The 25,987-nt window shown below is 46.0% G+C and overlaps 1 protein-coding gene across 2 annotated transcripts in view; it reads right to left on the bottom strand.

The window, feature by feature from the left end:
* Positions 1-25,987, bottom strand: part of DRC7 (dynein regulatory complex subunit 7) — an 89,051-nt gene that overhangs the window by 24,895 nt on the left and 38,169 nt on the right. For both annotated transcript variants that reach the window (XM_063437410.1, XM_063437409.1), the window contains exons 4-11: positions 22,976-23,101; positions 22,586-22,780; positions 22,065-22,223; positions 20,012-20,230; positions 5,496-5,609; positions 5,279-5,348; positions 3,385-3,513; positions 3,180-3,308 (exon numbers count right to left, since the gene is read on the bottom strand). In XM_063437410.1, coding sequence (XP_063293480.1) covers positions 3,180-3,308; positions 3,385-3,513; positions 5,279-5,348; positions 5,496-5,609; positions 20,012-20,230; positions 22,065-22,223; positions 22,586-22,780; positions 22,976-23,101 — 1,141 coding nt within the window. The remainder of the gene's footprint in view (positions 1-3,179; positions 3,309-3,384; positions 3,514-5,278; positions 5,349-5,495; positions 5,610-20,011; positions 20,231-22,064; positions 22,224-22,585; positions 22,781-22,975; positions 23,102-25,987) is intronic.

Genomic DNA, 25,987 nt, shown 5'->3' with positions numbered 1-25,987 from the left:
TGCCATCTGGGCATGGCAGAAGTCCAGTATTTTGGACACCGGGTAGGGTGTGGGAAGCAGCGACCAGAACCTGCAAAAATTGAGGCAGTCGCCAACTGGCCCACACCCTGCACCAAGACTCAAGTGCTGGCCTTCCTGGGGACAGCAGGGTACTATAGACGGTTCGTACCCGACTACAGCACTATCGCCAAGCCTCCGACTGACTTGACTAAGAAAAGCCTACCCCGACTGGACCTGTGGTCTCACACCTGTGAAATAGCATTCCAAGTCCTAAAACATGCTTTGATTCATGCTCCTGTATTGGCTGCCCCAGTCCCTAACAAACGTTTTGTTGTCCACACAGACGCTTCCATGTACGGAGTGGGGGTAGTTCTGAGCCAGATTGGAGAAGATGGAGGGGAGCACCCGTACCAGCTAAATTCATGGTACTATTCTGTGCAGGAGCCTCGTGTGCGACCGAGCAGAAATGGGACTTCCATCTATCTACTGAACCCCTGAACCGTTTCGTATGATTTTTTAATATGTTGTTCCTCTAACTATGGACTATCAGAAAATATATGTTTTATTGGATTTCTGAAAATGTGTAAAAAAAAATATTCTTTCGTTTGGAGATAGTTGAGTTGATACAGTAATTAACTCAATTATCTCCTAAGCAGAGGGGAGGAATTTTGTGTAATGAATGGAAGGGTTTCATTATGTGACTTTATGTTTATTGGCGGTTCACTGTATTTCCTAGTGCCCAACAAGGTCCAAAGTTTCATAAAAGGCCAGCCTGGCCCATTAAAGCTTCGGATCTGCTTAACCCTCACCACGTAGCCTTGTCTCGTGCTTGTAGGGAACCTGCTTCACAGCTAATCACTAGCTCTTGTAAGAGCTCTATTACACCTCCAATTACTGGTTCAGCTGAGAAGACATCTGGAGAATATTGCAGCACAGCTCCTCTCAAGGGAAAATGACATCTCTAACGGCATACACCCCTCTGATACTCAGGGTGGCCGTTACAACCTGCTCATTGGGAACTGCGCCAGTCCTGCCTGATATACTAGAGATCGCGCACTAATATGGACATTTTAACAGAGGTCCTATCAAACCATGTAGAAAAGAAGGTCTGGGCACCTTTCATCTTTAGACTTTATTAAGGATCAGAAAGACAATGTTTAGGATCACAAGCCTTTCATAGCACCAATCATTACATATACTTATAGTCAAACAATGACTCGTTAGTGAGGACCTCAAGAACGCTCTGAGAGACACACACAGTGAGGACCTCAAGAACGCTCTGAGAGACACACACAGTGAGGACAAGAACGCTCTGAGAGACACACACAGTGAGGACAAGAACGCTCTGAGAGACACACACAGTGAGGACAAGAACGCTCTGAGAGACACACACAGTGAGGACAAGAACGCTCTGAGAGACACACACAGTGAGGACAAGAACGCTCTGAGAGACACACACAGTGAGGACAAGAACGCTCTGAGAGACACACACAGTGAGGACAAGAACGCTCTGAGAGACACACACAGTGAGGACAAAAACGCTCTGAGAGACACACACAGTGAGGACAAGAACGCTCTGAGAGACACACACAGTGAGGACAAGAACGCTCTGAGAGACACACACAGTGAGGACAAGAACGCTCTGAGAGACACACACAGTGAGGACAAGAACGCTCTGAGAGACACACACAGTGAGGACAAGAACGCTCTGAGAGACACACACAGTGAGGACACGAACGCTCTGAGAGACACACACAGTGAGGACACGAACGCTCTGAGAGACACACACAGTGAGGACACGAACGCTCTGAGAGACACACACAGTGAGGACACGAACGCTCTGAGAGACACACACAGTGAGGACAAGAACGCTCTGAGAGACACACACAGTGAGGACAAGAACGCTCTGAGAGACACACACAGTGAGGACAAGAACGCTCTGAGAGACACACACAGTGAGGACAAGAACGCTCTGAGAGACACACACAGTGAGGACAAGAACGCTCTGAGAGACACACACAGTGAGGACACGAACGCTCTGAGAGACACACACAGTGAGGACAAGAACGCTCTGAGAGAGACACACAGTGAGGACACGAACGCTCTGAGAGACACACACAGTGAGGACACGAACGCTCTGAGAGACACACAGTGAGGACACGAACGCTCTGAGAGACACACACAGTGAGGACAAGAACGCTCTGAGAGACACACACAGTGAGGACACGAACGCTCTGAAAGTCACACACAGTGAGGACACGAACGCTCTGAGAGACACACACAGTGAGGACAAGAACGCTCTGAGAGACACAAACAGTGAGGACAAGAACGCTCTGAGAGACACACACAGTGAGGACAAGAACGCTCTGAGAGACACACACAGTGAGGAAAAGAACGCTCTGAGAGACACACACAGTGAGGACAAGAACGCTCTGAGAGACTCACACAGTGATCACACGAACGCTCTGAGAGACACACACAGTGAGGACAAGAACGCTCTGAGAGACACACAGTGAGGACAAGAACGCTCTGAGAGACACACAGTGAGGACAAGAACGCTCTGAGAGACACACAGTGAGGACAAGAACGCTCTGAGAGACACACAGTGAGGACAAGAACGCTCTGAGAGACACACAGTGAGGACAAGAACGCTCTGAGAGACACACAGTGAGGACAAGAACGCTCTGAGAGACACACACAGTGAGGACAAGAACGCTCTGAGAGACACACAGTGAGGACAAGAACACAGAGACACACAGTGAGGACAAGAACGCTCTGAGAGACACACAGTGAGGACAAGAACGCTCTGAGAGACACACAGTGAGGACAAGAACGCTCTGAGAGACACAGTGAGGACAAGAACACTCTGAGAGACACACACAGTGAGGACAAGAACGCTCTGAGAGAAACACAGTGAGGACACGAACGCTCTGAGACACACACAGTGAAGACAAGAATGCTCTGAGAGACACACACAGTGAGGACAAGACATACATTTAAATACCAAGTTGCAAAAGCCAGTTGTGGTTTGCTTTATCGCTCTTTCCTGCCATTAACAGTACTGACCAGAAAGCCAGGAATGGCTGGAGAGGTCTCCTCAGTCAGACTGTACGGAATGTCAAGGATTTTAATGTTCAGTGAGCCTACGTGGGAAGAACTAAAGCAGCATTGGGTAATACCTTTCAGAGCATCAGCACGGCCGGGCGAGAAGTATTCGCTGGTGATCCCAGTCTGTTTGTTATGGTGCTTCAGGTGCAACTTGTCCTGTCTGTGTTCGAACCAGTCTTTGATCTCCACCTCTTGAGAACCTATGAGAAGGAGCAGCAATAAAACCTAGGCCAATAGCATCGGTCTCCTTGTTGACATCTCACCTGCAAAACTTACAATTTGTGTCCAGATAAAGAGTTAGACGGGAAACCTGTCCATTCTTCTCCATGAACGGGGCCCACTTCTCAAGCTTTGCTTTCCTGTATTGCAGTACTTTCTTACCCTGGGGACAGCGAGTCTCAAACTCTGGGTGAAAAGCAGCAGATTAAGGAGCATCAGAAACCGGCTTTATTAACTACACACAATAAGCAGAGCCCGGTTAGTTCATAATGATACCAAGTGCCGAGATCAATTTAATTATCCATCAATATTACATGAGGCGGTATATAGAGGGTAGAGGAATATGGAGGTGTATGATGGTATAGGGCAGTATATAGAGGGATATGAAGGTGTATGATGGTATAGGGCGGTATATAGAGGGATATGGAGGTGTATGATGGTATATAGAGGGATATGGAGGTGTATGATGGTATAGGGCAGTATATAGAGGGATATGGAGGTGCATGATGGAATAGGGCAGTATATAGAGGAATATGGAGGTGTATGGTGGTATAAGGCGGTATATAGAGGGATATGGAGGTGTATGATAGCATATAGAGGGATATGGAGGTGTATGATGGTGTAGGGCGGTATATAGAGGTATTTGGAGGTGTATGATGGTATATAGAGTAATATGGAGGTGTATGATGGTATATAGAGGGATATGGAGGTGTATGATGGTATATAGAGGTGTATGATGGTATAGGGTGTTATATAGAGGAATATGGAGGTGTATGATGGAATAGGGCGGTATATAGAGGGATAAGGAGGTGTATGATGGTATAGGGCAGTATATAGAGGGATAAGGAGGTGTATGATGGTATAGGGCGGTATATAGACGATATGGAGGTGTATGAAGGTATAGGGCAGTATATGGAGGGAAATGGAGGAGTATGACGGTAGAGGGCGGTATATAGAGGGAAATGGAGGAGTATGACGGTAGAGGGCAGTATATAGAGGGATATGGAGGTGTATGATGGTATATAGAGGGATATGGAGGTGTATGATGGTATAGGGCGGTATATAGAGGGATATGGAGGTGTATGATGGTATAGGGCAGTATATAGAGGAATATGGATGTGTATGATGGTATAGGGCGGTATATAGAGGGATATGGAGCTGTATGATGGTATAGGGCGGTATATAGAGGGATATGGTGGTGTATGATGGAATAGGGCAGTATATAGAGGGATATGGTGGTGTATGATGGAATAGGGCAGTATATAGAGGGTTATGATGGTATAGGGCGGTATATAGAGGGATATGGAGGTGTATGATGGTATAGGGAGGTATATAGAGGAATATGGAGGTGTAGGACAGTATAAAGCGGTATATAGAGGGATATGGTGGTGTATGATGGAATAGGGCGGTATATAGAGATATATAGAGCGATATCGACGTGTAGGATTGTATAGGGTAGTATATAGAGGGATATGGAGGTGTGTGATGGTATAGGGCAGTATATTGAGGGATATGGAGGTGTATAATGGTATAGGGCGGTATATAGAGGGATATGAAGGAGTATGACGGTATAGGGCGGTATATAGAGGGATATGGAGGTGTGTGATGGTATAGGGCAGTATATTGAGGGATATGGAGGTGTATAATGGTATAGGGCGGTATATAGAGGGATATGAAGGAGTATGACGGTATAGGGCGGTATATAGAGGGATATGGAGGTGTGTGATGGTATAGGCCGGTATATAGAGGCATATGGAGGTGTATGAAGGTATAGGGCAGTATATAGAGGGATATGGAGGTGTATGAAGGTATAGGGCAGTAAATAAAGTAATAATGCGTTTTTTGAATGTGTAGAGAGTATTAGAGATAAATGAAGAATATGGAGAAAATGTCGTAGAAAATAAAAAGATAAAAATACGTGTGAAAATGCTACAGAGTGCACAAAACAAACCTTTCGGGGTTATCACAATGGGCAAAACCCAAGATGGCAGCATCTCTGGCATGGGACTTCCATCTTGATCCTGCAGGAAAGCAGTACACAATCAATGTAGACAATAGGCAGATTGGCCTAGTGTGGCCACAGATCGGCCGTGGCATAGTGTGGCCACAGATCGGCCATAGCATCCTTCTGTCTATACACACACCATGTTGATGAGATTTGGGCTTACCACATCATTTCCATCCTCCTCATCCTCCGCGTCAGGAATCAGCAGCTGTGGTTTGGAGCTTCCCTGCAGGAAGAATTCCCAGCACGCAGGGTCTCCCAAATCGAAGGTCATGTCCTGTGGATAGAAGTACCCAAGGTCTAATCACTTCAACATCTAACATTCACTATTCCCATAATCTCCGTCCATTCATATCGGCAGCTCTGGATTACAGGACAAAACCACCCATTGTTGGAGCACAGAGTATTCCTTCTCGTGCTATTAGAACATATATCTCTCATACAGCCGTCATCCTTTTTTACACAATGCCCACTCAGTACTCCTATCCAGTTACCAACAATACCCACTCAGTACTCCTATCCAGTTACCAACAATACCCACTCAGTACTCCCGTCATGTTGCCCACAATACCTACTCAGTACTCCTGTCCTGTTGCCAACAATACCCATTTGGTACTCCTGTCCCACCAAAACTACATCCAATCTGGAGATCTACTAAAAGGAATGACATAATGGAATGCCCATAGAGAATAATGGAAACAAAATATTTGAGACAAAAGTATTAGACATATGAAATCAATATTTAGGTGTTTTTGGAGGGGCCTGCTGGCCAGCCTCTTGCCTCAGGACTATGGGCCCTGCAACATACCTTGCCCAATGCACTTTAAAATGCTCTGTTCATGTGAGTTATGTACTTTTGTACTCCACACAGAGAGACCGACCATTAGCCCTGATTCTCTGGAACGGTTTTGGGCATAGGTGCATGTGCACGGTCGGTCAAAAATAAGACTTCCAGGAAATTCCTGAACTGATCTGGGTAATTTTTGGATATGTTGGTCACCCAGAACAAGGCTATCAGGGGATGTAACTTTTGTGGGGGGTTTGTGTGTTTTAAGGCATTTTGGAGGGTTTGTAAAATTTATGTTTTTTTCTGTGCTTGGAGATAAATGGATTAGATGAGTACAGTTCCTGATCCAATTATCTCCCAGGCACACAGGAGGGTTTATCTGATTTTGTATGGGAGTGTCCTGGACCTTAGAGCCAATGTGATTGTGTATTTGTTTTTACTGTGGTTTACTCTCAGGTCCAGGGGGGCGTGCCCCTTGCATGGGGACTGTCATAAAAGGCCAGTTGTGGCTCAAATTAAGCGGAGATTCGTTTTACCCTTCATGAAGTCTAGGCTCATGTTTGGGGGATTCGAGAGCTATATTCACTCTGGGGATTGCTATAATCACTATACTCCCTTGGATCACAACACTTGCTCTTATAAGAGCAGCCTGCTTCGCTCTCTGGACTAGGAGATGTCTACCCACTGGAAGCTGGATCCTGGTCTTGGGTCCAGGGTGGGTGGAAGACAGCAAGACCCCAATCAAGCTGCGGCGGTTTGTGGAGTTTGCGGTGGTTATGGTGTTCCAGTGCAGTGCTTATGGTGTTCGCAAGTACCTGGAAGCAGCGATTGACAGAGGTACCCGGTCGGGGTGCCAGGCGGTCCGTCACAGATGGGTTCTTGCGAATGAACTATCTTGCAAGTATTTAAAGCTACAGTCTATTTAAAGGGATATGCACCTCAAAAAATTAGTTTTTTGCCTTTGTTCTTCATGGGATATACTTTTATCCATCAGGACCTCCAATACAGATTTAGATTCCTCTATCTTTGAGAAAAGGTCAAGATCTAAGAGTAATAGGCAAGCCATTTAGTTATACATCCTCTTCCTCTTTTTTAACGAAGGTCTATAAACAGAAGAGAGCAGTATACTCATATTTCCCTTTCTCTATAGCTCAATGGGGAAGAAATCTAGAGTTTCAAAAGGGAGAGCATTTATGTTAAGCGTGCGACTCCAAAGCTACAAAAGGGAAGTATCTCTGGGCAGCCTGCATGAAAGAAACAGCTGGCCTTTCAAATCCTTCTCCTGACATCATGGACTTCATCAAAAGATGTCCCAGCCCAGGGTATAAAATGAGGCCAGTAAAGGACGCAAAAGACCAGATACCTATATCCTGCTTGGTCCAAGCACGGTTCCTTTGATTCTGATATGGAAGTGGAATCTCTTCAAGAGGCCTTTTCTTCAGAAGAAGAAGTACAGCCCTCTCCTGACTCACTAGACCTGACCAGTGTGGATCACCTCATCTTCAGAATGTGCAGATACCTGAACTTGAACTTGAGACAGTTACAGATCTCATCCGAGATGAATGGACTAAGACTTATAGAAAGCATTTCTCGTTTATACCCTTTTGATGCCTCAGATGCTGCAGCATGGGATTCTGTCTCCATGGTAGACGCAGCTATAGTAAGATTGGCTAACATACTACTTTACCAGTTGTTAATGCTGGTTCTTTGTGAGACTCCATGGACCACTGAATGGACCTGGATATGACTAAAGCCTATGTTTTAGCAGGCACCATGCTTAATCCAGCTATAGCCCTTACTTCTGTGTCTCGTGTTCTCAAGCTATGGATAGAGAACATTGAAGAGGAACTTAAGGATAATCTTCAGGTTATTAAACTGACTGTGGACATTACATCTGAAGCCTCTGTCAACATGGTCAGGGCTCTAGCCAGGAATATAGTCCTCTCAGTATCCGCCAGAAGGGCTCTCTAGCTAAGATCATGGACTGCAGATGCATCATCTAAATACAGCTTTTGTTCCATTCCCTTTCAAGGGGAAATGCACTTTCGTGAGCAATTGGATGATTGTATCAAGAGAGCAGCAGATGGAAAGAAATATTTTTTGCCTTCAGGGATAGAAGATCTACAGAGGGATCTTCCTTTTGAGACAACATAGCCTACTGGCCCAGCAGAGAATATAGGAGATACCAGCCTTGGAGAGAGGCCGTTCATCTTTCAGAGGTAACAAGTCTAGAGGATCAGCACCAGCAAAGAGCTCCAGATCTTTTGGATGGTATAATCTCCCAGCCTCGAGGAGTAGTCTGCTTCAATTCCATCAAGTCTTGGAGGAATCTCTCCAAGACAGATAGATTCTAAACATTGTGTCAAGGGGATATATTCTAAAGTTCAACAATGCTCCTCCAAGTCGCAGCTTTCAGATCACAAAGTGGTCAGGGAACAAAGAATTTTTAAAAAAATTTTTTTTAAAGACGCTCTCAAAAACTTTATAGCTACCCTTCAAGCAGAGAAAGTAATTGTAAAGGTTAAAAAAAAAGGAACTTTTGGTTTCTATTCTCACCTGTTACTGACTAAAAAAAGCATTCACATTTTGGAGACCTATTCTGGACCTACACAGACTGAACAAATTTCTGTGAATCAAAATTATGTCAGACATCAGAAGTTCCTGATATTTGCTGTGGAAGAAGGGCATTTACATTCTCCAAAGTAATTTTCATCCTAATTGCAAAACTGAGAGAAAACATGCAATATACCATTATTTAGATGACATACTGATTCTTGCAGACGACAAAGTCTCCCCTGTTACATGGACATTTTTGCATAGTAACCCTTCCAAAATATGGTTGGAAGACCAATGCTTCCAGAAGTCAGCTGTTTCCTACACAGAGAATTACCTATTTCTTCTAATCATCTCAAAGCAAAGTACACCTTTCGCTGGACAGAGGGAGGCATCTTTAGTAAAAAAAAATGTAAAAAAATATTGTCGGCCAGTGTGACAATAACAACAGAGAACATCATGAGCGTACTGATGAGCTGGAGAAGGTTGCCAGATTTGATCTGTTTCAGGAAATTCTTCTGCAAAGGCCTCATCCTCCAGTGGGCCCATCTTGTCAGACCGATGGTTGAAGACATGGAACCCCTGAAACAGTTAGAATCTGTCAACCTTCTCAAGCTCATCAGGATTCCTCTCAAGATAGGTCATTCCCTTCTGCGGGGACTGCTTGACAAGAACTTTTACAGGGGATTTCCACTAGGAGAAGCTCCATGGATCATCCTAACAATGGACACTGGGGATGAGGAGCTTATCAAAAGGATCAAATAGCCCATGAGAATGGAAAGCTTCAGCCACAGACTTCCCATCAAACGTCCTAGAGCTTCTAGCAGTCTTCAATGGTTGAAAGTATGAGTGCACAATACTACAGTTGTTGCCTATATAAATCGCCAAGGAGGAACCATGTCTTGGGTTCAAAAGAATCTCAAGTGACTAGTAGCAGTTCCCAGTTTAAGACAACCCAGCGGCAGATTACCTGAGCAGGGTAAAAATAGATCCAGGAGAATGGTCTCTATCAAACAAGGTCTTTCAAGACATTGTGAACAAACAGGGCCCACCCCAAAGTCCTGAGATACTTCTCCAGGAGTTTCAACCCACATGCCAGCAGTAGGGATGCACTATCCAGCAAATGGGACTTTGCCTTTCCTCCAGTTCCCCTTCAAGACACATTTCTAAGGAAACTATGTCAGGAATCAGTGACAATCAATTTAATAGCTCCCTTCTAGCCCTGCAGACCATAGTTTTCCCTTCTACAAAGCCTCTGAATGGAACCTCCAGGGGAACTTCCACAGGTTCCTTCCCTTCTTCATCAATGTTCCATGTCAGAATCTTCTATCCCTAAATGTGTGGGCATAAAAGGTTGAAAGGGAGAGGTTAGGTAACAAAGATTTCTCGTACTTGAAAGTAGGTAGATGAGGTAGAGCAAGGGTTATGAACATCTAAATGCATAAATGTTCATAACCCATGCATCAAGGTTATTTTGGATTTTCTTCAAGCATGCCTGGATATAATACCTTGAAGGTGTAGGTTTCATCCTTATCTGCACTCACCAATTTTTAATGGGTATTTGATAGAGACATTGCCAGATTCTTGACTGCAGTACTTAAAATTCACTTCATATAACGTATGTTTTTCCTCCATGGGACTTGTTAGTTTTAATGGCTTTGAAGTAAGCTTCATTTGAACCTTTGGAAACTTTCTCTCTTCAGGTAGAAGAGTTTCGTAACTTCTGCTCTCTCTTACAATATGTCCTCTTAACATAGTCATCCTAAGCACAGTTCCAGAATTAAGACTCAAGGTTACATCTTGAACAAGAACAGAATTCTTCCTACCTTATGCACAGCTCAGGAAGATACAGAGAAACCTTCAACTGGTCAGCCCTGAACTTGGTCAGATGTTTGAGGATTTATGTTGACAGAACCTCCAAATGGAAGTCTAAGAGACATGTTGTCATTCCAAATTGAGCCAGGAGGTGACTACAAGCATCCAAGCATGCTTTAAGCAGACAGATTGTTTCTTTCAACTACTGTATAAGCTTACCAAGCTGCCCAGATCCCTTTTCTCCTCCTGGGCAGCAGCTCAGATTTCTCCTGTTATGGTTTGTAAGGCTGCTACATAGTCCTCCACTAGACCATGTAGCAGACTCACATTACCAATTGGACGCTAGAGCTGCCCAGTTTGTGAAAAGGTTAGTCATTTGAAATCGAGAGAACACTTTTGCCAAAATTCTCAGTTTGTTGTGCTCATGTTTTTATTTTATTTAAAAAAAAAAACAGATGAAGGCAAATTGGAAAATGGTACACATATGCACATGGAAGGAACAAACCAAACAATATGTGTATATATATATATATATGTATTATGGCCATATGGCCTGTAATTGTGGGAGGGGCTTATTACTTTACTTACCTATTTAACCCCGTAAGGACCAAACTTCTGGAATAGAAGGGACTCATGACATGTCACACATGTCATGTGTCCTTAAGGGGTTAAGGAACACGCCTTACCTGGCTCCATACCGTTCGAGGTCAGCGTTTGAATGACCCTCCAACCACTCCACATTCTCAACACTTTTCCTTCTTTTCCTTTCTTTTTCTTACCCCTTGGTGGGCCCTCTTTATCTACAGGCCTACCGTATCGTCGGTTCCGGCACACCACAACCGACTTGCTCTTTATACTATCCTAAGCTTATACTGGAACTTTAATCCTTATACGGCTATGTGCCCCTAACACAAGTGTATATATATATATATATATACACACACACACACACACACACACACATACATACACAGTGGCATACCGTGGTAATATATATGTGTACATTAGCAGATCATGCCTCCAATAGCTAGGTTTTCTAGTAAGTCTAACAATTGTCTAAGTCACATTCGAATGCACGAACGGGACCGTTCGTGCAAATAGCCCAGTCTAACAGTGCGTTCGAATTGTCGAACGCACTTCGATTCGAGTCGAAGCGTCGAAGTTCCTGAAGGTAACGGTCAGCGGTGTTCGTGCAAAGGTGTAACCGATTTTAGTTCCATAGATTCAAGGGCACGCACTGCTGACCACGTTCGACTAAATTAAAATGGCCGCCGCCACGTGTTCAATTTTCGAATGGCGGCCACTTCGACTACTTCGGCACTTTGACGGCATTCAAAGTGCCAATTTAAAAGTACAAATCCTTTCTCTGGGAGTTAAAGGGCCAGCAGCAGCACAACAAAAATCCATTATTTCAAGGGCTAAACCTCCCAGGGACCATAATCACATGGCAAGAGGCTGGCAAGCAGTCCTCTCCAGGCACAATCAGACTAACAGGGTATCGGACCTCCTGTCGGTCAGTGCCCTGGTTAGTCCAGCAACCCACCCACAGAACACAATCAGCCGTACAGCCCCCCCACAATAAAGAGTTACTACTTGGGTAGTGGGTCGTTTGTCCATGTCCAGGAGCTCCATCTCGGCTCTGGGGGGTATTAGTGCTCCGGATCAGTGGGTTGCTGAGTGGGCAGAGACCAGCGGTACTCTGCCCTGCTGCCAGCGCTACCATGGGAGTAGCCTGGTTGGAGCCCAGTTGAGGGAATGGCGTAGTAGGCTCCGCACTCTGGACCTGGTACTGCTGCTGGAGGGAAAGACAGGCTGCCTCCCCTTTGGATGAACATCCCTGTTGCCGGGGGACAGGACCGACCATCCCTAGCCCCTGTGAGGCATATGCAGAGACCACGGTCCCATCTGCACTGGTGTGGGGCTTATCTCCCCTTGGTGGGCTAGGCTGCCGCTGGGGAGAGGGGGTATTAAGTTCCTCCCCCTTACCCACTTTCTGTCACTGGGGAGAGGGGGTGACAAGCGCCTCTCCCTGACTCTCTCTCTGCTGGTGGAGGGGGGGGACCGACTGTATTGTCCTGCTGCTGTGGGGCGAGACCGACTGCCTGCTGCTGTGGGGCGAGACCAACTGCCTCATCTGCCCCCTCTGGGAGAATAGGGTCTCCCCTTTGTGAACTAAGCTGCCGCTGGGGAGAGGTGGTCACCGACTCCTTTCCCTGGAACACTTTCAGGCGCTGGGGAGAGGGGGTAGCAGGTTCCTCTCCCTGACACTCTCTCTGCTGGTGGAGGGAGGGACCGACTGTCTCCCCTTTCAATATTTTGTCCTGCTGCAGGGGTGCGAGACCGACGGTCTCTGCTCCCCCGCAGGACACTTTGCCGCTGGGGAGGAAGGACAGCACCTTCAGCTCCCTGGAACTCACACTGCCGCTGGGGAGGAAGGACGCCACCTTCAGCTCCCTGTAACTCACTCGGCCGCTGGGGAGGAAGGACGACACCTTTGTCTCCCTGTAACACACACTGCCGCTGGGGAGGAAGGTCGGCACCTTCAGCTCCCTGTAACACACTCTGCTGCTGGGGTTGACGGACGGCCCACCCCCTTGCCCGCTCTGATTCCAACGGCAAGTACTCTCCCACTCCCTTCCTCACGAACTGCACGGTTTTCTCCGAGGGGTTGGGTCCATAGAGCGACAGCACCGCATTAACCGCTCTGTCAAACGCCTCCTGAGTGTAGTTGGGCGCCATGCTTGCTCTGCTGAAGTTGCTTCTTTTGTAGATAGGCTCGCTGTACGGGTACTAGCGTAGCCCTCAATTTGTAATCCAGGAACTGGTGTTGTCTTGTAGCTGTCCTTCTGGGCTGTGGAAATGATCCCGTCGCTTGCCAGCAATTGTAACGGACCGTTTTGGACACAAGAGGTTAAAAACCGTTTAGGCGATATTCCCCTTTCCAATGAACAGGCAGCTACCGTAAGCACCAATCTCCCGAACTGCAAACTACACGAATCCTCCAACTCCCGAACACGAAACACACGAACCCGGGAAACAGCCGAACAGGAAAAGCAAACAATCAGCTTACACTCCTGGCAATCGGCATACAATCCAAATCCCCCCAATAACGAGACGACACTTCGTTTTGAGGGTCAAGCAGAATCTGACTGTACTGGCACATACAGCCTCTTTTATTCCCAATCCACAAACATAGTGCTGCCCACAGGGTTTTACAGAACAACCAATCAATCCGTACAATACACACAGACACTCCCACACAAAATCCTCCCCTCTGCCTGTGATATGATTACTGAACACAATGGGTAATATAATTATCACAGGCAGAGGAATACAGTTTTTACAAAATATTAATAACTTCTAAAATATACATGCCTGTGGCGAAACCAACCTCGCCACTGTGCACTGGAGGAGCCTGGTTGCTCGCCTGCTCCCTATTGGACTATGGCCCTGCAGGTTAAAGCTTTTATTTTCCCTGCAGAAAGGCTTGTTTGTGCCTTTCTGCCGGGGTGTTCGGTAGATTCCAGCTACCGAACAAACTACCGTACGAGGGACCACCTAGGAGCTGGAGTGTGCCGTCAATAGACCGCCCAGAAGCTGCGGTTAACCGCAGCTTAATTGATGAATGCTGGGTGGCCTTTGTTCGTTTGCCGAACACGTGGCAGTGGCCATTTTAACTCCTGAACGGCCAGTGGTGTTCAGCGCTCAAACTGTAGAACTGAAAACGGACACTTTATTGCGCGAACACTGCTGAGCCGCCAGCCTCCTTACCTCGGCATTCGGTAGTGGAACCGACTGGCTGTTCATTCGGTAGTTTGACCGTATGAACAGCCTCACCCCAGATAGCCATGCCATGGAGCCTATTCGTGCAACGAAAGACTATGTGAAAGACTTTGGCTCCATGGCGACTGAACTATATGTATGTGATCTGAGCGCCATTCGGTAATAATGTGCGCTCAGATCTAAGCTATCTGGGCATATGTTGCATGTATGTGTTTTGTGTACTAAATGTGTCAGTGGGTAATTTTGTGTCTTTTACTGTCCTTTTGTCTGCCATGTGGGTAATGGAGTTTTGCCTCTGTCCTTGGAAATAATTGGATTACTTCTCCAATTATCTCCAGGCCAGGGAGGAGGGATTGTGATGCATTGTGGGATTGTTTAAAGGTGTATGTCTGTGATTGGTTCGTGTCCTATATGTTTTCCAGTTTCCCATCTGGTCCCCTAGGGGAGTGTCCACCAGGTGGGAAACCTGCATAAAAGCTGGGCAGGTAGCCCCAGTAAATGAGTTCCTGCTTAACCCTCAAAGTGAAGTGTCGTCTAATTCTTTTGATTGTATGCCGATTGCCAGGAGTGTAAGCTGTTCGTATGGCTTTTCCTGTTCGGCTGCTTCCAGTGTTCGTGTGTCTCTTGTTCGGGAGTTGGTGAATTCGTGTAGTCTGCAGTTCGGGAGATTGGTGATTGCAGTAGCTGCTGGTCTATCTGGAAGGGGATTATCGCCTAAACGGTTTCTATCCCCTTGTGAGCGAAACGGTCCGTTACAATGCCATTCACATAAAACATACATTTTCATAATCAGCATGCTGGAAATAAACACATACTCAAAAATCAGGGCAATCGGTTCAGGGGTTAAAAAGTTAAGAGAAAATCTTATTTGACCGACCGCAAGCACATTTTCATGCCAAAAAGAGTTCCATAGATTTGGGCTGTGCGGTCGGTCAATTCCACACAGAAAATTGTCTAAGTCCCATTCGAATGCACGAACGCGACCGTTCGTGCAAATTGCCCAGTCTGACAGTGCGTTCGAATTGTCGAACGCACTTCGATTCCAGTCGAAGTTCCTGAAGGTAACGGTCAGAGGTGTTCGTGCAAAGGTGTAACCTGTGGCAAACCTAGCCACTTGTAGGATACTGGACTATCTGTATCAAAATGTTGTCTGTAATAATCGCTGTAATATATGTGTAACCTTGGTTTATATTGTTATGTGCATAGAATTCGTATGCTAGCAGCCGAAAGCCGCTAGCATTCATGTATTTTGTTTCACGAACAGCGACTTTACTGGCTGTTCGTGAACCGAAGGAGCTACCCCCTAATAGCCCACACATAGAGGGATGTGTGGCACTCATTGTTGCAAACGGTAATTAAAGACTTTCCTAGGTGGCCGTCGTTCGGCTACCGACTACGCGGCGGTCGCCATCTTGGATCCTTTGTATCACCAGCGGAGTTTGGTCGTCGAGAGCGTGGAACTGAAAACGGCTACTCGGAGTATCCCTCTCGTCCAGCAGTGCCTGATGGGAGAAATGCTCAGAATGTTAAGTCCCCCATGTAGTCCCCTACTTTATTACCCCTGCTATGTTAGTAGGGAAACCCCTTGCATGGGGACTTGCATAAATACTGGAGCTGTGAATAAAAACCTCCCAGACTCCCAGAACTGTGTTTCGTCCGGTTACTGGGGGATTTGGGATATTGCCTTTCTTTTCAGCGCTTGACTGTGGATTACCTTCTGTACAAGCGGAGATCGTGGAATTTATTTGTGTTGTGCTGCTGCTGGCCCTTTAAGAACCATCTGGGGACATACTGTGACTTTTGGGAACAATGCCCCTTTAAGACTATGGCCCCTGGAAGATATTGCCTGTTAAAGACTATTTTAGCAGATTGGATTTTAAAAGACTTGCTGCCCCTTTAAATTGTATTGGAGCAGTTCTGCAGCTTTAAATTGGCACTTCGGATGCAGCCGAAGTGCCGAAGTAGTCGAAGTGGGCGCTATTCGACAAACGAACACGTGGCGGCGGCCATCTTTGTTCATTCTAACGATTTATGTGAATATGATGTATATTTTTAAAGTTACAGTATATGTATAAAAAGATTATTTTTCCTGCCTGTGATACATTACATTAACCCATTGTGTTCAGTAATTATATCACAGGCAGAGGGGAGGGATTGTATGTTGGTGCTGGGTGTGTTTTACGGTTTGCCTGTAAATGATTGGTTGTACTGTGTCCCACCCTGTGGGATGTCCCCTTGCATGGGGACTTGCATAAAAGCCAGGTGGTCATTAAAATCAGATCATCTTGTACCTTCATGAAGTTTCGTACCTTTCTTGAAGCCTTGGTTCATGTTTGGGGGATTGGAGAACTACACTCTGGGGATTGCTATAATCACTATACTCCCCAGGGTATGATCACTAAGCTCGGCTAAGAGCTTGTTCCTGTTCCTGCTCTCTGGGTCCAGGGTGGGTGGAGACGGCGAGACCTTGGCGCAGCTGCATCGCTGGAAGTGGGCTCTGCAGTGCTGATGGTGTCGGTTGGAGTCCTCAGCGAGCACTAGGCGCATCGATTGGCGGAGGTACTCAGTCGGAGTGCCAGCGGTCCGAAACACAGACATTGGAGCATCTTCAGGTTGGAGAGTGTGACAGAACATCCCATCATTTGTTTTATTTCCCTCCAGCCCAACAAACTTCCTTTCTCCATTCGTTTTTCCCTACCTACAGTTCATTTCCTGAACGGAGATTTCGTGTTCCTTTTTATACTCCCCTAACCCAGACCACATACTTTTTTCCACCTGCACTGTGAATGTTTACATGGTGTGTTCAATAAATACATGGCAACATTTCATTCTTTGTGTGTTATTAGTTTAAGCAGACTGTGATTGTCTATTGTTGTGACTTAGATGATGAACAGATCACATTTTATGACCAATTTGTGCAGAAATCCATATCATTCCAAAGGGTCCACATACTTTTTCTTGCAACTGTACACACACACTTGCACCCACAGATACACACACACACAGGCACATACAAACACACTGATAAACACTGGCACATATACACACATACAAACACATCCACTCTCACTGACAAGAACAGATGCATTCTCACACACTCACTGACAAGCACACATTCACTCTCACTGACAAACACACATATACTCTTTGACAGACACACATCCATTTTTTATTTTATTTATTTTAACATTTTACTCCACCCAGCCCCCCTACCTTTAGGAGTGCTGGCATGGAGTCCATTGGGGCTGCTTGGCAGCTGGCGAGCAGTCCCTGGGGTCCAGTGGGGCTGCTGGCATGCAGTTCCTGGGGTCCAGTGGCGCTTCTGCCGTGCTGAGAGTGCAGTCCCTGGGGCCCAGTGGGGCTGCTGAGCGGCTGGTGGCGAGGGAGCTGTGATCTCCCAGCTGAGCTCCCTCGCGTGACTCTTATTAATGCCGGTGTGGCGTCATATTCCGGCTCCAGCATTACTGCTGTGCGCGCGAGGGAGCTGAGCAGGGAGATCACTGCCCACTGCTCCCTCGCTGCCCGCCGCCATTTTATTTTTTTAACTTTTGGCGGAACCCCAATTGGGAAACTCTGATCTATGGCCATTCCCTCAGTTATTGTCTATGGGCATTCCCTTCCCTTTCATTATTGTCTATGGGCATTCCGTTCCCTTTCATTATTGTCTATGGGCATTCCGTTCCCTTTCATTATTGTCTATGGGCATTCCGTTCCCTTTCATTATTGTCTATGGGCACGCCATTCCCTTAGTTATGGTCTATGGGCATTCCATTCCCTTCTTTATGGTCTATGGGCATTCCATTCCCTTCTTTTTGGTCTATGAGCATTCCATTCCCTTCCGTTATGGTCTATGAGCATTCCATTCCCTTCCGTTATGGTCTATGGGCATTCTGTTCACTACCATTATTGTCTATGGGCATTCCGTTCCCTTCAGTTAGGTCTATGGGCATTCCATTCCCTCAGTTATGGTCTATGGGCATTCCATTCCCTTCCGTTATGGTCTATGGGCATTCCGTTACCTACCATTATTGTCTATGGGCATTCCGTTACCTACCATTATTGTCTATGGGCATTCCATTCCCTTCTTTATGGTCTATGGGCATTCCATTCCCTTCCGTAATGGTCTATGGGCATTCCATTCCCTTCCGTAATGGTCTATGGGCATTCCATTCCCTTCCGTAATGGTCTATGGGCATTCCATTCCCTTCCGTAATGGTCTATGGGCATTCCATTCCCTTCCGTAATGGTCTATGGGCATTCCATTCCCTTCCGTAATGGTCTATGGGCATTCCATTCCCTTCCGTAATGGTCTATGGGCATTCCATTCCCTTCCGTAATGGTCTATGGGCATTCCATTCCCTTCCGTAATGGTCTATGGGCATTCCATTCCCTTCCGTAATGGTCTATGGGCATTCCATTCCCTTCCGTAATGGTCTATGGGCATTCCATTCCCTTCCGTAATGGTCTATGGGCATTCCATTCCCTTCCGTAATGGTCTATGGGCATTCCGTTACCTACCATTAATGTCTATGGGCATTCCGTTCCCTACCATTAATGTCTATGGGCATTCCGTTACCTACCATTAATGTCTATGGGCATTCCGTTCCCTACCATTAATGTCTATGGGCATTCCGTTCCCTTTCATTATTGTCTATGGGCATTCCGTTCCCTTTCATTATTGTCTATGGGCATTCCATTCCCTTCTTTATTGTCTATGGGCATTCCGTTATGGTCTATGGGCATTCCATTCCCTTAGTTATAGTCTATGGGCATTCCATTCCCTTCTTTATGGTCTATGGGCATTCCATTCCCTTCCGTTATGGTCTATGGGCATTCCGTTACCTACCATTATTGTCTATGGGCATTCCATTCCCTTTCATTATTGTCTATGGGCATTCCATTCCCTTCTTTATGGTCTATGGGCATTCCATTCCCTTCTTTATGGTCTACGGGCATTCCATTCCCTTCTTTATGGTCTACGGGCATTCCATTCCCTTCTTTATGGTCTATGGGCATTCCATACCCTTCCGTTATGGTCTATGGGCATTCCGTTGCCTACCATTATGGTCTATGGGCATTCCATTCCCTTCTTTATGGTCTATGGGCATTCCATTCCCTTCTTTATGGTCTATGGGCATTCCATTCCCTTCTTTATGGTCTATGGGCATTCCATTCCCTTCTTTATGGTCTATGGACATTCCATTCCCTTCTTTATGGTCTATGGGCATTCCATTCCCTTCTTTATGGTCTATGGGCATTCCGTTACCTACCATTATTGTCTATGGGCATTCCATTCCCTTCCGTTATGGTCTATGGGCATTCCGTTACCTACCATTATTGTCTATGGGCATTCCATTCCCTCAGTTATGGTCTATGGGCATTCCATTCCCTTCTTTATGGTCTATGGGCATTCCATTTTGTGATTCCCTTTAGTGAGTGCACCTTAAGGGGAAATTTTGCCCAATAAATATTCTCAATATCAATATAAACTATCAGACTTCCCCTCACCATCATAATAAAAACCGACCCTCCCCCCCTCATCATCATCATATATAATTAGGGGTTGGGCTAATAGAAACAAAAGAATCAAAATTCTATATAAAAACCTCATTCATCAAATTATTTTGATAAATTCAATTTTAGAAGGTGATTTGTATTATGTTTCTAATGGAGCAGCCCCTTATTTGAGTTTTTGTGTTTTCATGTAAGGCTGTACGCGTTGTGATATCTGTCCCCAGTACCTTGCACCCGTTGCGACAGTCTTGCATGTTGACCCAGTAGTTTTCATGATTCCACACACTTTCAATACCCAGGAAGTGATCATCTTTGGTGTCAAAGCTTTTTCCTGTGAATGAGTCGATAAAGAGGTTCTCTGGGACTTCGCGCTTTCCAGACAACACTAGAACCCAGCAATGTATCCGGCGGCCATAGAGAGGATCTGAGACGGGTTTTTCTGCTTCCTGTTTTACAAGCAGAGCATAGAAAGTGTCAGGAAATAGCAACCTATCTATACTGGAATAAATCCACATCAGATCCTAATATAGCCCAACTCACCTACAATAGTACCGTAGTATGTGGAGTATGCTGTAACTGAGCAACCACAGAAACATAGAATGTGACGGCAGATAAGAAGCATTCGGCCCATCTAGTCTGCCCAGTTTTCTAAATACTTTCATTAGTCCCTGGCCTTATCTTATAGTTAGGATAGCCTTATGCCTATCCCACGCATGCTTAAACTTCTTTACTGTGTTAACCTCTACCACTTCAGCTGGAAGGCTATTCCATGCATCCACTACCCTCTCAGTAAAGTAATACTTCCTGATATTATTTTTAAACCTTTGTCCCTCTAATTTAAGACTATGTCCTCTTGTTGTGGTAGTTTTTCTTCTTTTAAATATAGTCTCCTCCTTTACTGTGTTGATTCCCTTTATGTATTTAAATGTTTCCATCATATCCCCCCTGTCTCGTCTTTCCTCCAAGCTATACATGTTAAGATCCTTTAACCTTTCCTGGTAAGTTTTATCCTGCAATCCATGAACCAGTTTGGTAGCCCTTCTTTGAACTCTCTCTAAGGTATCAATATCCTTCTGAAGATGCGGTCTCCAGTACTGCGTACAGTACTCCAAGTGAGGTCTCACCAGTGTTCTGTACAATGGCATGAGCACTTCCCTCTTTCTACTGCTAATACCTCTCCCTATACAACCAAGCATTCTGCTAGCATTTCCTGCTGCTCTATTACATTGTCTGCCTACCTTTAAGTCATCAGAAATAATCACCCCTAAATCCCTTTCCTCAGATGTTGAGGTTAGGACTCTATCAAATATTCTGTACTCTGCCCTTGGGTTTTTACGTCCAAGATGCAGTTTCTTGCACTTATCCACATTAAATGTCAGCTGCCACAACTCTGACCATTTTTCTAGTTCACATAAACCATTTGCCATTTGGCTTATCCCTCATGGAACATCAACTCTACTGTAAGTTTTTGTACCAACACTGGATGGGAAGAGACAACATGCAGATAATTTTACTATTAGCTTGGTTTGAGCTCAGAAAGAAGACATTTGCTGGACAGTGCGTCAGGACCTTGGAGGACACCAGATCTTATTTGTAACTACAGGGAGGACGTATGATCATTCATGTGCTGTGATGGAAGAAAGGAACTAAGTGGGTCAACATGTGGTTTAGGATCAGATACCTTACTGCTTTACCTATTCTCTGAAATTCCACTCTGCGCACCAGGAATGGCCACCATGGAGGCAGCCAGGTTATTTCAAAGTTCGATATTTAGAAAAGGGTATCTGACCAGCAGTTAAGCTCTCATCAACCTCAATCATCTCAGCAGCCACAAAGTTTTAACTGATCAACTAGCAGGATCTCACCAGCCATGAGGGTCTAATCAGTCATGACGTTCTCACCAGCCATGAGGGTCTAATCAGTCATGACGTTCTCACCAGCCATGAGGGTCTAATCAGTCATGACGTTCTCACCAGCCATGAGGGTCTAATCAGTCATGACGTTCTCTCCAGCCATGAGGGTCTAATCAGTCATGACGTTCTCACCAGCCATGAGGGTCTAATCAGTCATGACGTTCTCACCAGCCATGAGGGTCTAATCAGTCATGACGTTCTCACCAGCCATGAGGGTCTAATCAGTCATGACGTTCTCACCAGCCATAAAGTTCTTGTCAGTCATGAGGTGCTATTTGGGACCCATTGGAGAACAGGAACTTGGAAGTCCCACCAGAATTGGTCTACCAGGTGTACATGGTAATGGCACATTGTTAACATCACTTACCTTTAGGCGCTGTTTTTCCTCCTCCTGCTGTTTTTGCTGTGCTAAATGGATTTGCTCCTCTCGCTTGGATTCCTGCTCCACCTCAAACTTACTGATGAATTGCCGTGGAGGTTTCACACTGTACTTTTTGGTGTGCTTCACAGAGATCTCCCCAAGACTCTGCATGTAGAAAGGTCAGATTAGATTTACAATCAGAAGGAATAAAAAGGAAATTTGATATTTCAATTAGATGATGGCGTAATGAAACTGATCCCTGATCCAATGTTCCTGATATTTTATTCTTTATCCGAGTCCAGTCCATCTAAAGGTTCATGGCTTTCTCACACTGCAGATAAGAAGCTTGTGGACATGTGGACACTATTATTTACGACTCCATGGTTCCATGCACGCCATAAATAAAATGTAAAATAAGTAAAAGGGAAGAGCATGGCTGGACGGGGCAGGCAACCAGCAGCTTGTGTCTTAGTTATACACCAGGAGGACTGGCACGCTGAAAGGACAGACATCTTGAGTCATCTCACCTCTTTCTGCTTTAAAAGCAAAGGGCAGACCTCTCTGGACTCATCCATCACACACATCTCCTTAGTCGCATACCCACTGACACAGTAGGCATCATACCCAGCTCCCAGAAGTAGGGAACACAGCAAGACACTGAAATCGAAGCAGTTCCCCTGCTGCTTTTGCAGAACTGTGTTGGAGGAGAATAGACTGTGAGGCTGCATTAGGAATAGAAAAGAAGATCATTTTGAGGGAAAACGCTGGCAGTTCCAAGCTTAATGTTGGGATAAAGTGTCTGCTTAACATCAGTGGAAATACATTTATACGAAGAATAAACACCGACCCATGGCTCAGAGAGTGGCGGTATATACTCACAAACAACCATTAACACGCATTGGGTGGAGGAAGCTTACCAGGTCATGCGGGGGGTCCAGAGGCTGCATCGTCAGATATTCAGACACAAAGCACGCACATTCGGCCCAGTTATACAGTTCTGGATATGGAATGAGTGTGGGACGTAAAGTGGTGCAGACAAACTTCTGTGGATACAAAATAAAGGTGTACATCAGGACACAGAGCTCCATCTACACTCTCCATGACTTCCATGGCTATAACAGGCTGTGTACACTGACAGAATACACAGGGCTTGCATATCACAGATTGTGTACACAGACAGAATACACAGGGCTTGCATATCACAGACCGTGTACACAGCTAGAATACACAGGACTTGCATATCACAGACCGTGTACACCGACACAACACACAGGACTTGCATATCACAGACTCCCAGAAAAACCTAGTATAATATTTAGAGGAGCACCAAATATCAGATCCATACTCACAAAGAACTACACTAAAGATCCTGTTTTTAAAAACCCATCTTTTCTCTCTCAATCCAAAGGTTTCTTCAAATGTATAGTGTGACAGACCCTCTGTCCCTGAATTTTAAAGTTTATGTATCTTTTCGCCTATCCGTTCGACCAAGTACAGTTATGCCTTATTTCGCCATTGTCCGATCGACTGACGAAAGAACTACCCAACGACCGACCACCCAAATGCGGAGTGTGGCGCTTGTTAACCTTATTGACCACTCTTAACACCTCTAAAACTGCAAACACCCCAACGTTCTAAGCGGTTGACTGGGTGGTCGGCGTTCATATGCCCGAACACATGGCGGCGGCCATCTTGGAATATGAATGCGGCCAGCTGTGTTGTGTCGTCGAGTGCATGGAACTAGAATCGGACACTCGACGGCATGAACACTGCTAAGACTTGAATGTTCACGGATGTTCGGTACTATATGTACAAAATGGACGACGTTCGGTAATAACCTCCAAAACCACTATGACTATGAGAACAGATGCACGAACAGTTATTTTCTCTATAGACACTAGTTTAATACCCTGGAAGGAGACCGGCCGCACAGTCTGATTCTATGGAACTATTCTGGGCAGGAGCCTTGTGTGGGGTCGGTCAGAAATAAGACCTCCATACAAATCCCAAACCCCTGCACCAATTTGGGTGATTTTTGAATATGCTGTTCCCCCAGATCGGGGCTATCAGGAAATATTATGTGTTTTGGGGTACTTTCAGATTGTATAGAAATTATGTTCCTTTTTCGCCTGGAGATAATGGACTTTAAGACAGTAGTTGACTCAATTATCTCCCAGGCAGAGGGGAGGGACTGTATGGGAGTGTCACACTGTATAACTGTTATTATTGGTTGATAATTTTGTATCACTGTCCCCAACAAGGTCCACATGGGTGTGTCCCTTGGATGGGGACTTGCATAAAAGGCCAGTGTGGCTACCATTAAAACAGACCTACTTCACCCTCAATCTAGAGTCCTGTCTCTTATTGTAGGGACCTGCTATACAGCGATCACACTAGCTCTTGTAAGAGCTTCTCTACTTGGATGACTCGGATGACTGCTGGGAATGCCATAACAGCCCTCACACTCGGGAGAAGGACGTCTCTGGCGGTGGAAACTCCTCTACTCTTCGGGGTGACCGCTACATATAGTTTGCAGATCAACAGACCCACAGCTCAAATCCAAAACCACCAATTTCACTTCCAATAACACCCATATTATTTATCCCATTAAAGATTTCATAAGCTGCAATTAAAAAAAAAAAGGTCATGGGGGCGGGGCCGGACCGCCGAGCTGGCTGGTCGCATGCAGGACCAGCTCCTGCAGCATAAGCTTAGACGCAGATTTACAACCACTAATTTGGGCACAAAACCTACCGGCACCGGTGGTCCTCGCCGGGCAGAGAGCCCTAGGATCCAGGGTGAGGCTGGCCCAACAGGCTACAGTCCCCTGGAGGAGGAATCCTACCCGACGTTCTACAGGCCTACTCCGGAGGCGGGCGGGGCGGACGGCCGCTGCCTTGCCGCTTGCTGTTCGGGGCTCAAAGTCGGGCCCGTGGGGATACCGGTCCCGTTCCCCCCCCCCCCCCCCTCTGGACCGGGGGGGTGATCCCGGTCTACGCCCTCGAGACCTGATCGCCTACAAGTACTTCAGGCGAAGCAGCAGGACCGCTAGAACCCACGCTCCAGGCAGTGACTCCAAAATGGCGGAGGCCATGCGGGATGGCGCTGAGCTGCTTAACCACAGCAGCAGTATATAGAGCGGAATGCATACATCGCAGGTACAGACCCATACAGCAACCATCCAACTGCAAACTCCCTTGAACCCTGGGAAACCTCCCACCCTCACTGATACAGGACCCTCAGACAGCCCCCACAAGATCCCGGTATACCCTCATTACAGAGAACCGAATCGCCCCACAACCACCGCTGCACTAAGGGGCTTACCTGACAAGTGGAGAAGCTAAAATCGATCATCCACACCCCTGTTGTCGGAGAAAAGCTCACAGGCGGAAGGGGCATAGCGGAGGGCTTGACAAGCACTCAGCAACCAGCCACAGACCATGCTCCCTGACACCAAAGATCAGCAGCTGCAGGGGACACCTCTTATTCATCTAAAGCAGGACTTTTTAAATCTGACACTATCTTGCCTCCATCTTTTCCACTGGAACTCTGTACCACCACCACAGGAGATCCGATGCCTGGAGATATCCTCCATCAACATATTCACCTATGGTCCACACTGTACACACGGGCACACAGCTTGTTAACCTAACCAGTCGTTTTTTTTTCAGATGTTTTTCTTTTTTTCTTTTTTTTAATTTTATTTTATGTGTGTTTTTGTTTCTTTAGATAACTGTTATTTACTGGATACCTAAAGTATGGTAGATTAACCCGACAAACGCAGGATTTACATAAACTCACTTAATCTCTCGTACCAATGTGACTTAACTAGCGACAGACACAATGCTTGACACATGACCTACTTGTCTACTCAATGCAGGATATGACTGGTTAGACAGCCTGTTAATGCTCGGAGTACTTCCGCCACA

This window comes from Pelobates fuscus, chromosome 12, assembly GCF_036172605.1.
Source record: "Pelobates fuscus isolate aPelFus1 chromosome 12, aPelFus1.pri, whole genome shotgun sequence".
Classification (NCBI taxonomy): domain Eukaryota; kingdom Metazoa; phylum Chordata; class Amphibia; order Anura; family Pelobatidae; genus Pelobates; species Pelobates fuscus.
The sequence above is the reverse complement of the archived record's forward strand: the minus strand, read 5'-3'. Positions and strand labels throughout refer to the sequence as shown.